The sequence below is a fragment of the Mercenaria mercenaria genome, chromosome 10 (assembly GCF_021730395.1).
Source record: "Mercenaria mercenaria strain notata chromosome 10, MADL_Memer_1, whole genome shotgun sequence".
Lineage (NCBI taxonomy): Eukaryota > Metazoa > Mollusca > Bivalvia > Venerida > Veneridae > Mercenaria > Mercenaria mercenaria.
In genome coordinates this window covers 80,048,366-80,064,147 of record NC_069370.1, presented here as the reverse complement: position 1 = coordinate 80,064,147, position 15,782 = coordinate 80,048,366, and the positions used below count along the sequence as shown (strand labels likewise).

Genomic DNA, 15,782 nt, shown 5'->3' with positions numbered 1-15,782 from the left:
TATAACTGTGGAAGAAACGCTATAACGTAACGAAGCCTATAATGCAATCCATTATTGCTATCAACAAGCGGCCTTGCTGGCATATCAGTCACTTTTATTTGACATATATATATAGATCAAAGCCCTAAACTTCAATTCGCAGCTCTTTGCTTGACGTGTTGCACATTGCATTTCCTCTCGTGAACAGACTTGGTCAAACCGAGTCTACTATTAGCTTGCTTCATTGCGTTCTATACTTCCATGTGATAGTCTTATGGATTTTATTTTAACATGTTAAACATAATAATAGTTATTCTTTATTATATAAGGCAATAACTATCAAGTGAGAAAGTTGTCATACTATTTCAAAATACCCTTACCACTACAAGAAATCCTTCGGGTTGCAATAAATTCTGTGAATTCATCACCGCTGGATTCTTCGTCTGATATATCATTTCGATGCATTGTATCATAATCACTTGTTTTATCATTTTCGGAAAATTCAAGAGTTTCTTCGCCATTACCCTCCTCGGCTTTAATTTCTTCTTCCACTACATTTAGACTCTTTGCCCTCTTTAGATTCCCTTTAAAGGTCTGTCGCAAAGAATTAGTTGTCAAAGTCGTCTTTGGGCGGGCTCCAATATAACTACCACTGGAACTGTTTGGCAACATCTGTTCATTCTGTAGACTCATGATGTCGTTTATTGGAGTAAACAAGTCTTCACTGTCATTATGCTTGCTTAGCGGCGACCTTAATGGCGAAATGTCCAAGTGTGCTCCTCTAAACCCAGAGCTTGGCCCATGTTCTCCAACGTCTGAAGTTGGTCGGCTCAAAACTTTATCCGATTCCTGTTCTGTCCATAACCATTTTGAACCAATTATTTCTGCTGAATCATAGTTTTTGATATCCACAGGTTTCTCGTGTTCAGTTAAGCTACAACGATCTTCAGTCTTTGATTTCTTTTGGGCACATTTCACATAACTAGTTTTATCTTTCGACATTGTGTATTTGATTTTCGGTTAATTTAACGAAGAATACACAAGAATTAAAGATATGATGAAGGTTAGATAACATGGTTTATTATAAACGTGACCTTTCCCCGGAGCTTATTTTAAAACCTGCAAAAGAAGTATATAATGTAAAAAAGTACAAATGCAGTAATAAAGGATGACTGTTTATTAGAATTTTATTTTATAATCTTCTAGTCCAAAATACTATTACTCTGATCAAAAGTTTTCATTTACACAAATCATTTCAGTAAATTATAGTGAATAATTAAATATTTTTTTATGTTACCGATTTATTTCGTTTACAGTTTGGAAAACCAGTTATAGAATACAAACAACCATAAAAATATTTCTTTTGAAATTAAGTCTCTTTCATGTAGTTTGAATTCAATGAAATTTAATAGTGGATTTATAAATAAATGTGCGTTCATTCAAATGATATTTTCGTAATACATTACAAAAAAGTAGATAAATACTTGCATGGATTTAACCTAGATCATAAAGTCAGTAGTGAGATTAATTAAACGCCTATTTCTATAAAAATGACATAGTTCATTGACACTGTACAGAACAAACCTTAAAATATTAATTGTGAAAATGTAAAAACAACAAACTCACAAACAATTAAAAACTAAGTTACACATAACACCCGCTGTTATCACATATACTACGCTGCATGATGATGTATAGCTTTTAATTGATCATACATTTTAACAACTATTTTCGGTATTTGATTTAAATGTCTAGTTAACACGACCGGTATATATTTACATATTTATAAAACGGATTTCATTAAATTGAAAAGAAAAGCGAAAAATACACAGATCAAAATGGCGAAAATAGTAGTTTTTGAAAAGAAACAGTGAATAAAAGAATTTTAAGAAATCAAGTATTTCAATCATTTGTGCGTTTATGACAGTACACTAGCTAGGTCGGTTGAATGTTTTTGTGTACCTGCGACCAGTTTTATTAATTTCCTCTTTATTTTGAAATTATTTAGACACCGCCTTTTTTCGGCGGCGGAATTTCAAAGTGCAATATTTTGAATTGCGAACTGTGGACACACTACGCAGGGTCTGGTTTGGGCATTCTCGTAAATTATGAAATAATTTCAAATAAATGATAAAATATATCCTAAAGTAATCATTATGCTCGTCTGCCTGTCTGTTTCCGAAAACCTACTCGTCAGCAGTATAACTTTGTCACCATTAACGTGACACATCGCCTAGTGCATAGATTCTAATCCGTCATCCAATTGAGGAAAAGTCAAAACAGCGTGTAAATCTTTCACTTCTTGTCCCGGTTATAACCTAACTATAACCACATGTGTTAGAATGTTTTTACCGTTCCCTTTCTTTTCCGCACACAGGATATCGTTGTAGTTTCAAAGCGCATGTTTCGCAATATACAAGGTGACAACAAGGTAAAGAGCTTGTAATAACTACTCCGTCCTGTTTGTATTTCACTTATTTTATCCATTATTGTATTTTAAGCCAATATTATACTTATTTGCATCTTCTTTATAAAATGAACAAAACGAAAATAGAAGCTTTATAAAAAGTTTTCGCGGAAATAACAAGTAGATACCAACACAGAATATAAAATGTTGTTAGGATAAGATCGGTCAATATTATGAAATCATTAAATTTCGTTGGAAAACAAATTCGTGATTTTGATAAAACGGCTATTTCGTAGATTTCAGATTCTATAAATAAGAATAATATTTTGTTCGTTGCATTATATTTTGCACATTACTGCAACAATGAAATCAAAAAAAAATTAGTACCCCCACGAAAATTTATGATTTAACAGTGGGTAAATATGTGTTATTTTGTATATATTATTCATACAAACGCAGTAAATCCTAAACATAACTTATTTATTAAAAATGCAAATTGGCAGCTTTAGTACATTCAGTTATCTGTTTTATTTAAAACACACTGGTACTACAAGCAGAATTTAGAGGAAAGATTAATCATTATAAAAAAGACTTTGAAGCAAATAGTAATAGATACAGTAAAAATCTTTATTTGTTTGTACAAAAAAGAAGTTCGCCGGTCCGCTTGCTTCTGCACCAATTCTGTCTGGCTAAAGGAAATTCCAAACGTCCCTATGTCAGTTTTGTTTTCTGGAAGGCGTAAAATGGAGAAATTCTTTTTGTGAAAATATGAAATTCACAGTGTGATAGAATTGAACATTTTATATAAAATTGCAATTTTCTCTGAAACAATTGAACAAATTAAAGACCTGAAGAAAACTACTATATTTACCTTCGTGTTATCTGATTAAACTGTCCAGTTAGCTTCTCCCCTTTAAACAAAAAGCCCCATGAATATACTAAAAAAGGAATCATTTTCAAAGTATTATACTTTTAGTAAGAACTACAGGAAATCAGAAGAAAGATAAAACCGTCTATTTTCATGTAGTCATAAGGTCCAGCTCATTATTTAGTCAATTCACTTTTAGTTTACTACACAAACTGCTACTATTGTAGACAAAGTCGTCTTCTTTAGACACTTAATGCTACTGTTTGAAATATTTATTCATTTTTTTTATAAAACCTATTTAATCATCGAAATAAAATTACTGAACTTTTTATAACTGATAAAAACATCTAAAATATGAAACTTAATTTGAAATTTGAAGACGTTTTAAAATTCCCTTTTCATAAATAGCGAAATATTTACGTCGCTTTTTCTTTTGATTAAATGATAGCTGTGGTAATCTAACTTTACCATAATTTATTCATAGTTAACGTTGATATACTATCGAATATCAAAAGTGCGCGTAATATCAGTAAAAATATAGTATTTTGACACGCAATGAACCAGAGAAGATATCACATTTGAAATTATTTCAATGTCATACTATCGTACGATTTCAAAAATATGCAGTTCTTACGTAGGATGTATTTTTAAACATCTTCCAGGTCGATGATTATCGCATCCTGCTATATATTGAATTATCCAAAATACTTAAAAATGTTCTCAAGAAACCCTTGTTATATTTTTCTGTACTTACATGCCCTGTAACAATCCATGTGTTTTATAAAATCAGTATATTTCTGTGCTAAAAGAATACTACATGAAACACTTAATAACAGCAGAACAGGGTACCAAGGACGTAGCCTCCTCGAGACAAAACTATATTGTCATTAAAATAAAACCCTACAGTCCTGCAAACATTCGGTTTGTTAAAAAAAAATATGAACGAAAATGAAATAATAAATAAGCGGTAAATGTTAAAATAAAAGAATAACTAAACAATTGAAAGATATATAAATAATAGAAGTACACACAGAAAACAAACACTTCTCTATAATAAATAAATAAATAAATAAATAAATACTTTGAAATTGAATAACAGACCGTACACACGGCGTGCAAGTTTTCTATAGTAATTTTAAAAAAATATTACAGTAAAAACGTTTAAAAAATCAAATAACAGAATATTTAATAATAATGCACAACTAACCTCTTTAATACTTCATATCCTTGTGTTTGACAAGCGAATCATCGTTTAGATATATATTGAAGTAATTAGATTAGTAGGTTACTGGTATTCCAACAAAAAATATTTTTAGAGTAGGATATAACTGAATTTCAAAAATATCATTTGTCATTTAAAAAGCTTGACGTTGTGTTAATGTAATCTGATTTTTGTATTTATGTAATCATCATAAAATTATTTCCGTATGTCTGTCCGTTTTAGACGCCTGCTTTTTAATCCTTACCTCGGCTCATTTTCAGGCGAGGTTAAAGGGCCTTGTATTTTCTCATCTCGGTTACAAGTTTTATATACAGATATATTTCACAACATTTGGTCATATCCAGTTTACCGTTATCCCAATGTTATTTTACTTGGTGCAATGATAAGTCATATGCGTTCTTTCTTCATTGTCAAGGTCACAAAGGGCTATAAAGGTCATAGACACTACACTTTCTTTTCTTGACCGTTTTTTCCTTTTCAAAGACTTCATATAGAAATTAATCACAATAATTACCTAATTGTTTTGTGCGATTATTAGCATGTATCTGTCTATCTTTAAAAAACATAACATTTTTGGTAAAGTTTTACTCATTTGTGTAAATAATTCAAGGATTGACACATTAACACAAACTTCATTTCTTCGCTCTTCCGGTGGCGTCACTAAAATAATATTTAGGAAAAAGGAGGCACTGAAAGGGGTAAATAAAATTCTTCTTTTTTCACATTGCGAATGTAGAAAAAATCGACATCTGATTTCTTTTGTATACAATAGATCAAAAACCTAAAAATTAAATTATTACTGGCAACATTTTGTAAGTTGTTGATAGTGGTTTCATGTGTACTTGAACACATTAATGCAATATATTTGCTTGTAAGGTCAGCCGAGCTATTGGCATGCGGATACTTCGTTAGGTAACCAAGTTATATGGAAAGTCAACGGTAAATCGCCAATTATATTTCACAGGAATCACTTAAAGTATGCCTGCGCTTGTTTCTATGTTGACGTAGAAACCGCGGATGCCTACACAAGATAGCCGTTTACGCATAAGCACGGGATGCGGAATCATGGGTTATTTTGACACTTTTTTTGAGAACAAAAGTTCCATAAAATGTGTTCGTAATTTCGCGCTTGGCCATTTTGATCACAGTCTCTGTTTGTGTGATCAGCGTATCTCCTAATGCCTCTTTCATGATAATGAAGGTGCGCGAAGCGAACGATAACGCTGACAAAACGCGAAATCATGATTTTCGAAACGCGAGAGTACTATGGCGAAGCACGAAATCGCACAATATCCGTGATTTCACGCTTCGTCATCATGAGCTCAAACTTTACGTATCACCTTCAAATGAGGACAGAGCACTAATTTACGATGGCAAACATCAAGATTGCAAAGTGCACGATCATGATGGCGAAACTTTACAGCATGAAAACAACGTGCGAAATCGAGACATTTCAGTTATTTCGCGCTTTGCCATCGGGATCTCACGCTCCGCCATTGTGATATCACACTTCACCCTCATGCAATGGCGATTCATTAATTGCGAAATCTCAAAATCGCGAGATTGAAAAAAAAGCGATTTCGCGCTTTGCCGTCGCTATATTGCGATTAACGTATCGCTAGAGTAAGCGATGTACGAACGGCGACATCCAAATTGCGAACCGCTAGATCACAATTGCGAAACTCCGAAATAACTTTGGTCCGCCATTGTAATCTCGCGCTTCGCGCACGGCTGTTATAAGAGAAGAAGCGATGGCTCTAACAGAACACCGTACGACCTCACTTTTTTCATACAATGTTTTATTTCGACCTACTTGCTAGAAAAATATATCTAACATGACCAAATTAATGCAAATGGCCAAACAGCTTTCTAGTTTAGTAAATGAGTATGGCACGCTACATGCCTGCATTAATCAGAAGAAATTCCTTCAAACCACAATTTGAACAAAAACAAACAAAATATCAAGCTCCACTGGTATTTGGACGAATTCTGAGGTATAATGTTGGGGGGAAATTAACATGCGTTGAATCCTTGGTATAAATTTCAAATTGGATAACAAAGTGTTCGTTTCTGGTTTCTGACAGAGTATTTGCAAAAAGTATATTTAGCATTGTTTGGTATCCTATTCTTGTATTCTAGGAGACATGGGTAGAATAAGTAATTTCGTAATGCATGTACTTTTCATGAAGTTAAAAGAGTTGTTTAGGTAAGAAATAATATATAGCAAAACCATATTTTGATATATGGAAACAATACGAAAAGTTTATAACGATCAACAAGTCAGGTAAACGAACTGTAAACGCGTTTAGATGGTTGGATACGACCTTTGAATGTATGACAGTACAATAGAGGAGTCGCTTGCACGTTAACCTCCGTTTTATAAATTTTCGTTGCACAAATGTATGACGGTACGAGCCTTAAATAATCACTTCGTCCATATATCTGTCCGTGTCCGGACGCTTTCTTGTAAGGGACATAACGTTGTAACCCATATTTCGATTTTATTCAAGTTAGGCACAGTTGATTGTAGTACACATAATCTACTGATCGTCCTATCTCCAAGGATAATGTCTTATCCAGAGTATGATTTTATTAACCCTAACATGCAAAGTCAGTGAATCGGTATTACCTGCCCAACAGGACAACAGGATTTTGTCCTTAAAAAGCATGTTTTTAAAACAGGGTGCAAGACTGTTCCCAAGGCTTCATTCTTTACTGACGTTAAAAAAGCTGAAATATATATCAAGGGGTCAGAACGGTCCTAAATTGTACACTGGAACGTTTTTAATCACATTTAAGTTTTGTTTAAACTTTTTTGAAGTATTTATGCCTACATTTATAGGTTATAAGATTTGTATCGGGAATTATGCACGAGGTCTTCAGTGGAGTACAAAAATAGGTGCATAAAACCGAGACATTATTTTCTTTTAGTCTGACATAGAGGATATTTGTCATTCCCTACCAACATGTATAAATAATTTTTTACTCACAAATTCTGGTCACGAGGTCCAACCAATTTGTCTGTATAATTTAGTTCCGATACAGCACATACTACAAAAGCGGGGATGTTGCACCTTTCTGCACTTTTAATTGTCTCTTATGAAGAGATTTATTAAGTTATTACTTTTCAAGTGAATTAAAAAATGTCAGTCGATGAATGCTACTACTATGGTGGCTCGTTCCTGCAATGCTGAGCTGCCGTGTTGATGCCCCGCCAGGACAACAATACGACAGCACAATAGATCATTATCGTCCCTGATCAAGAAACAGAACGGGAATACGACAAAACTAGGGCGATGACAATTTATTCCCGTATTAGTACCTTATTTGTCTTTTTTTTTACTTTGAGAAATAGAACTGATTTTTCACCAGAAAAAAAAACAGTAGATAAAAGAATGAAAAAACACAACTTTAGACAACATTTAGATGTCCTGATTAAGATTTGATATAATGCCTTTTGTCAAAAAGGGGAAATACATTTTTTTGTTTTCTTGTTTATTTTTAGTGTTTCCTTTAAAATATGGGTATGTTCAATTGGCTAGCTTTCCATTTCTCCTATCCCAAACCCCAACTTTTAGATCACACCTACGCCCATGTAAATCATCTTAAATAAACACATTCGGAAATACTTAAGTCAATAAAAGTCTATAAAATGAATAGATATACCTCACGGTGTAACTATTCACTGTCGTTTCATGGTCGCGAATACCTTGGGAATCTAACATATTTTTTTCCTCTAAAGAAACTTTCTCAAATGGCCCCTTCTTAAATTCTTAGTATAATATTTGTTTTCGACGTAACTGAATTTAGCCATGCATTTAGATATGGACGAACAGATCCAGTACCATCAAATTCTTACATATATTCCTATAAAAAGTATTTCAGTTATGTAACTGCTGGCAGTTAACCCGATTCTGTATCAGTACCCTGTTCTCCGCAAGTAACCGACAACTTATTCATATGAATCAGAGGTGCATGAATAAATGACCTCTGGCAAAATGTCTGTAATCAAATCGTCACAGAAATTATACGCCTCGCCCGGGGATCGAACTCGCGACCTCGAATCCGTATTCAGCTTTGCGGGCATATTTTAGTCAGTATATAGAAATTCAATGTCAAACCTGTTAGGTTACCAAACCTGAAGGGTGATAATATAACTTTAAATTTATCATATATCTAAACTTCTAATTTTTGAATTTCATCCAAATGTGTACTTGACACCACCGGTATATATAGAGGATATTTGTTTGTTTTGAGTGAATATGGAATATATCTCACTGAGAAGTGAGAAAATTTCAAATATTTTCACGAGCGCGTAGCGCGAGTGAAAATGTGAAAATTTTCTCACTTCGAGGTGAGATATATTCAATATTCACGAAAAACAAACAAATTTTCTTTTTATTTTATGCTCAATTACGTTGAGATGTGCATTTTGCAACTGTTTTAATCTCAGCGCGGGAAACAGACGCGCGTAAACAGACATGACGTCAGACGTGCTGTGACGTTATAAAGACGCATGCAACATAAAGTTCCATTTTGTTTTATCTTTTGCTACATAACGGTTTGAAATTCTTTTTAAGTAAAATAATTTGAATCGAGAAATATACTACAAAGAACAAAGTGCGACTACAGTTTTCATCCTGTTTTAAGCAAATAATTTAAAATTCATACACAATGTAATGAGGGGGCGGAGCTATATCTCTCACAGTGTGAAAATATAGATTTTGTATTTTCACAGTATGAGTGATGAGATATGAAAATATTTAACTGATATAATACAGTATTTCATTAGTTAGCATAAAATAAATTTTACATATTTATAAAAACAGATTAAAATTGAAAAGAAGTTTGAAAATACACAGATCATCGTGGACGCTATTTACATAAATAGTATATTAAATTACAAGTCGAGGTCATCGAAGTATTATTTTGACTCGACTGAATATTTAGTAACGTTTCATTTAGGATGCGCATACGTGTCCATAATTATAATAACTGTAGAAATGGTTTACTATCACTTGTAAAAAAAAAAGAAAATTTAGTAGTTCTGATGCCTTTTTAAAACACGTATGAAGCCAAATTAAATTGTCATTTTAAATAAACCAATACCGCCACGAAAGTCTAGTGGTAGAGCGTCCGCTTCGAGTACGGGAGGTCGTGGATTCGATCCCCAGCCGCGTCATACCAAAGACGTGAAAAATGGTTCATTGGCGCTCAGCATTAAATGGAAAAATGGCCTCTTCTCTCATACCCTCGTGGCGATGGATTTCATCATGAATGAGGTGTCGAGTGATTAAAATAAGTTATAGAACTTATCGACCTAAAATAAATTAGTATAGTATAAAGTAAATAACCTTTTAGCTAACGTTTCCACAAAGTAACTATAATGAGTGTTTACTGTTCCTTTATGATTGTACGGGGGACATAATATCTAAATATTTTATGTTTTTAAATGACCTTTTTGTAGATTTTATTAACAATCGTATGCAAACATGAATAGATTGTGGCTATTTATGTGTTTCGGTGACATATATAAACTGTTTTATGTATGAACCATGCGTAGTGCTTGATAATGTATGGAAACTTTAAAGGTTCTGTGTGTTAAGTTCTGTTTGTTACTGCAATGTTTTCAAAAGTTTGAATTACACATAGAAAATCTGTCTAATAAAAAGGACAGTGTCCCTGACATTTTGATAAATAAATCTAAAGTTTTTGATCTCGCGCAGAGTTTCAGAATAGCAGTCTTTGGGAAAATTACAATTTGGATTACATTTTTGCGAAAAGATTTTTTTTTTTTACTTTGTAGGTTATAATGAAACATATTTTATCACATAAAATTTGTAAGCCCGTGTACTTAGGTCTGTGATATCTACCAATGCTTGAAGAAACCCGCAGTTTCAAGATTATCGGAGTAATTGACTTTTCAACATTTTTGTTAGCATTTTGTCATCTTTAGAAAGAAAGTTATATTTTCGTATTTTTATCAATGAACACACAGCATGATATTTATACTCTGTATGCCAGGTGCAAGCTTTATTCTATATTATCCGGACAAATACCGTATAATGTCATGACTTAAGATTTATCAGTTGTGCAGAACTACCTTAAAATGGACAGATTATAAGGTATGAGAATTTACTCTATATTATTTCATTAATGTTTCGCCCTCATGGCCTTTATCATGATCCGAAACATAAATGAAATAGAATAGAGAAAAAACTAGAATTTATTGGATTATATTCCGAGAAAAATTCATATTCTAACACCTTATAAAATATATTTCGCTTTTAACTCTTAAAACCTTTTTGAACTTTGTTTCAGTTATTTGCATAATTTGAAGACACTGATTAAATGATATTTTTAGGTATTATCTCGATTCAATACACAAAAATGAGGAAGCAAAACTTTATCTGTTCAATACAGAGGCATAGGTGATGACTAACACGAATTTAATGATGTTACAATAACCGACATAGCTCTTACATTTCACATATATATTCAATTTAGGAAAATGTAGCCTGAAAAGTAGTTGTGGAAAGCAATGTTTTAGCAATGCAAAATAATACAGAGGCTAAACTGGACCGGGTGATGTCACATAACGCTGCCACTTTGCATTTATGTATTATTTGTCAATAGAAAATATGATTTTTAAAAATCAGCTAAACAATTCCTAGTCTACATCATCTAAAACGTATAAACTGTATCGATTTCACATGATATGTGACAAATTGAGCGCACTTTTCCGGCTACCTAACGAAACGCCTTTCCACACCTTGTCGTGTTCTTTCCTTAAAATTTATGAGGAAGCGGAAATCTAAAATATCAAATGTTATAACAATGAATGACTGAATAAAAAAATAAACTGATACATAAAGCATAAATTTTAAATAAAATTACACGATATATTTCCATTAGAATAATTAAGAAATGAAATACTTTTTGTCGGTGTTCATGCGAAATGAACGAAAAAGAATAGGTTCGGCAAAGCCATGAATCGTAAGCGATTCATGTTTAATTTGCCGATCCTATTCTGTCGTTCATTTAGCATGGACACCGAAAAAAAATAGTTTCATTTTTTATATTTACATTATATTTTAAAGATAATATTATAAACTGCACATATTTTGCGGCATTTAACATCCCGGCCATGCTGTGCACCAAATGGAACAACGTCATCTAAAAAAACGTTCTCCCTGACTATACGCGGACGTCGTCATTATCGCTTAGCAACGTTGACATAACTTTCGCGAATTTCCTTTTGCTGTTCATACGAAATGAACGCCATAATTTTCAATAAAAAAGAAAGGGCGAATGTAAATATTTAAACTTTATGCGCATCCAACCTCTTTGAAACTTCTTATGTACGAATTATTCTGTAGAATGTATACTTATCAGGTGTTTAGGTTATTGCTATCCCAAAAATGACGAAGATGGTACTTTCGAGAAGAAATAGTCCATCAAACAAACATGAAGTTGACGAAACTAAGTAATTTTACTACACTATGAGGTTTGTGGAGTCATGACAGTACATTAGCTAGGTCGATTTTTAATGAAATGTTTAGTTTGAAATTATTAGAACACCGCGTTTTTGGCAGCGGAATTTCAATCTGCAATCTGATCAGCACTTCTCTGAATGACTGTGAACTGTGGACTAAGATGCAGTTCACATTTAGTACGTTCTAGCCTTAGAACTGCATTGATCTTCAGTTCGCGATTCAAATTGAAGTCTCGTTAATCATTTCAAATAAATGACAAAATATATCCTAAATTAATCACTATGTCCGTCTCATTGTCTGTATCCAGCGACACCTACTTGTCAGTCGTATAACTTTGTCACCTCTATTTCACAAAAAATACTAGTGCATAGATTAGAACCCGTCATCAACTGTAAGGTTAATGTGAAGATGGCTAAAAGAGAGTATTTAAACTTGCACATTGTATCGGTTCTAACGCATGATAACAACTATATGTTTAAGTGTTTTTACTGTCCCCTTAATAGTTTTTCTGCATACAGGATTTCGTTGTGAATTTTCAAGCGCATGCTTCACAATACATAAAGTGAACACATGGTAAAGGCTTATAGAAACTGTTCCGTCCATATACGAGTATATTATGCAAGTCTGCATTTCTCTTAGCTTATTCATGATTTATTTTCAGTCATTATTATCTTTACTGATACTTACTGATACCGATTTTATTACTTTTACAAAACAAAAATAGAAGTTTTCGTGGAATCTTGAAATAGTTAGCATTCGAAAACATTTTGAAAGTAATATTCTTTATTAAGAATCTACTTTCGAAATCTCACTGATACCATTTAGCATTTCATATTCATCTTTTTGTACACCCTATTCAAATCACTGAAATATTTCATAAGCGGCAACAACCATCTGAAATATGAAACTTAAACTGAAAATATTAACTTTGTTTTACACCGTTTTTCTTTTGATTAAGAAATAACTGTAGTGATGCAGCTTTTACAAGTTATTCATAGTAACACTGTTTTAGTATGAGAGTACGTAAAAGTGTAACTAAAATATCAAAAGTGCACGACATATTTTCAACAACGCAATGTATCAATTGCAACGTACTTGAGAAGACTGCACTGTTTAATTCATTTCGATGATATAGAGATAAACTTGATCGTACGATCTCAAAAATAAACAATCTTTAGTAACATGTTTATTTAGAAACAGGGTTTGTTTCTACACATGCGCGTAATCGAACATTCTTCAGTCTCGTAGTATTCTCTCTTGCCGGGGGTGGAGTAGTTATACACATAATGCAGCGCTCTACAATTCTGTTTTAATACCTTTTACAATTGAGCAGGCCACATTACCATTCAGGCACAGTCCTCCGCCCTCTGTATGTTCAAGCTTTTTGACAGCAATAAAGACAAATAAATTCGAATAAAACACTGAACATGTTGTAACTTTCTCTGCCCATTTAGAACTAGAAGAACCACGCTCAGCAATAGTTAAAATGAGGTCATATCAATTTACAAGAGGGCAGTTCAAGTCAAATAGTTAAATTATAATTACAATAGTGGGTGGTCAAACTAAACTTTGAAAGATTTCAGGTCCATTAGGCTTTTTGTTTTGCGTCAAGGTGTATTGTTCGCATGAGACCTATAGTAACTTTCACTTTAAACATCAATGTGTATTGTGTAGTCAATACATTTCTGTGATGTTTCTGTATTAACATGTATAGCCGATGTAACCATTATTTTAAGAAATCTTAATTTACTAATCGTATTTGTTTTCTTTTAGAAGCCGTGTCTTAAGATAGCAAAATCTGTACGAGGAATACATCCGATTGGATTGTTCTAGGTGCCCACCCATGTCAGAAACAAGGCCTGTAGGGGCACCTTGGGTCTTCCTCAGCCAACAGATGGTAGAAAAGCCGCCGTATGACCTAAATTGAATTGATGCGACTTTAAACCCAACAAAGGAAAGATTCAGACATCAAAGGCAAAGACCTATTAGAAATAGCCACGGTCCAAAAACGCGACCTCATCTACGTTAAACTATTGTTATCAAAACAAAATCCTATAATTCTTTATAAACTCTATATCTTTTATGAAAATTATAACCGAAAATGAAATAAAAAATACTGATGATAAAAGAATATATAAATATATGATAAACAAACACTAAACACATTAATATGAAATAAAGCACGATCTAATAGAAGAGTAAATAGATAAATACATAGCAAATACACACACTGTAAAAGGTTTCTCTTGTTACTACAACATCTATAAGTAATACAGTAAAATATATCATGAAACAATAAAAACATTTAATAATAATAATAAACAGCTCACCTCTATGGTATTTCTTATCCTTATGTTTAAGAAGCGAACGATCCTTGAGATTTATATGTTATAAGGTTGTTTCTGGTATCCCAACAAAAAAATCAGAAAATACCATATTTAGAGGAGAAATGGTGCATATCATGTAACCGAATTTTAAAAATCAGGTGTTTTCATTTGCGAATAGAGGATATCATTCCCGGCCAACCTGTATAAATCAATATAGAAGAGGGTTCTCGTCTTTCAATGGGTTTTTTTCACGTCCACATTTATTTTCTGTCTGCAGGATATCGTTGTGCTGGATATGTCGCAATATACAAGATGACCACATGGTAACCGAATTGTATTAACTGCTTTCTCTAAACAAGTTTTGCAAGTCTTCATTTCATAAATAAATGGTTAATCATATTCAGATGAAATAAAAATATTATGGTCAGACAGAGGACTTGAATTCACAACCCGGATATTGGTAGCTGAACGTTTTGCTATATCTATAAACTTATATCTGCTCATGCGTCATGATAATGTATATTATTGATTTATTAGTAGCTATATCCAGACACCGAAACTTAATTTACGGACAGGGCAATATTTACACATAAAAAACTAACTAACAGTAACTAAATAAATATTTATACGATTTCATAAAGAAATGAACACTTTATTTGAATTTAAAAAGGATAATAAAATCCTCGGGGAAAAGCATTAACAATTTTACAGATCAATTTATCTCGCTAACCGATCTCTAATATGTACTCTTATCTATCACACGGTGGTACAAATATTCAAATTTAATCTTTACAGGTTACCCAACTTTATCATTTTAATTTTACCCTACCATTCAAACTATCGAACTGAATTAATTAAACACTGACATCAACCGCGCGACATTACTTCCCGTTTTCAAAGAAATGGTTGTTTGAGAATGAGAGCGGTGTCTAGTGAATAAGTGTCGGCCGCTCAACCCGGGGATCGTGAGTTCGGTCCCAACTGGGTTCACGACCATGCCTTTTCATATGACACCTTTACTAGTTTTTCCAGAAACCGAACTCGAAAGTGGTTCAATAAGCTTGAAGCTTTCATCACAATCGAGCTAAAATAATTTAGTATAAGCTGCATATAAAGGCGTGTTTATAGGGTGTGCGGGCGTCTTCCAGCTCCCCATTCATTTAACACGACCATTTATTTCATACCTCATATCACGAATCATTCCGTAATTATTTTAGTAATATAATGTATAAGTGGTTGCATTCACGGGTCAAAAAGTTGGCAAAACGCCAATTCCAGATGTTTTGCGATCAGAAATATTAGGTCATTCCAAATTGAAAGCCGCGATTTATACTCTTATATTTGCATTTTTTCTTCAGATAATGGTGATAGTTGGAATAGCAAGCGTCATAACTAACGCATAAATCTCGGGAAATGCATGTATCGTATATGATTATATGACGGATGTATAGAAAGCGTTGCTAATCGAACTTTTCGAATATAT

The 15,782-nt window shown here is 33.0% G+C and overlaps 1 protein-coding gene across 1 annotated transcript in view; it reads right to left on the bottom strand.

Annotated features, from left to right (window-relative positions):
• The window catches only part of LOC123560129 (uncharacterized), a 45,374-nt gene extending 40,990 nt beyond the window's left edge, over nucleotides 1-4,384 (bottom strand). The window contains exons 1-2 of the mRNA XM_045353404.2: nucleotides 3,258-4,384; nucleotides 360-1,098 (exon numbers count right to left, since the gene is read on the bottom strand). Coding sequence (XP_045209339.2) covers nucleotides 360-981 — 622 coding nt within the window. The 5' untranslated portion in view covers nucleotides 982-1,098; nucleotides 3,258-4,384. The remainder of the gene's footprint in view (nucleotides 1-359; nucleotides 1,099-3,257) is intronic.
• Nucleotides 4,385-15,782: the final 11,398 nt, after the last annotated feature.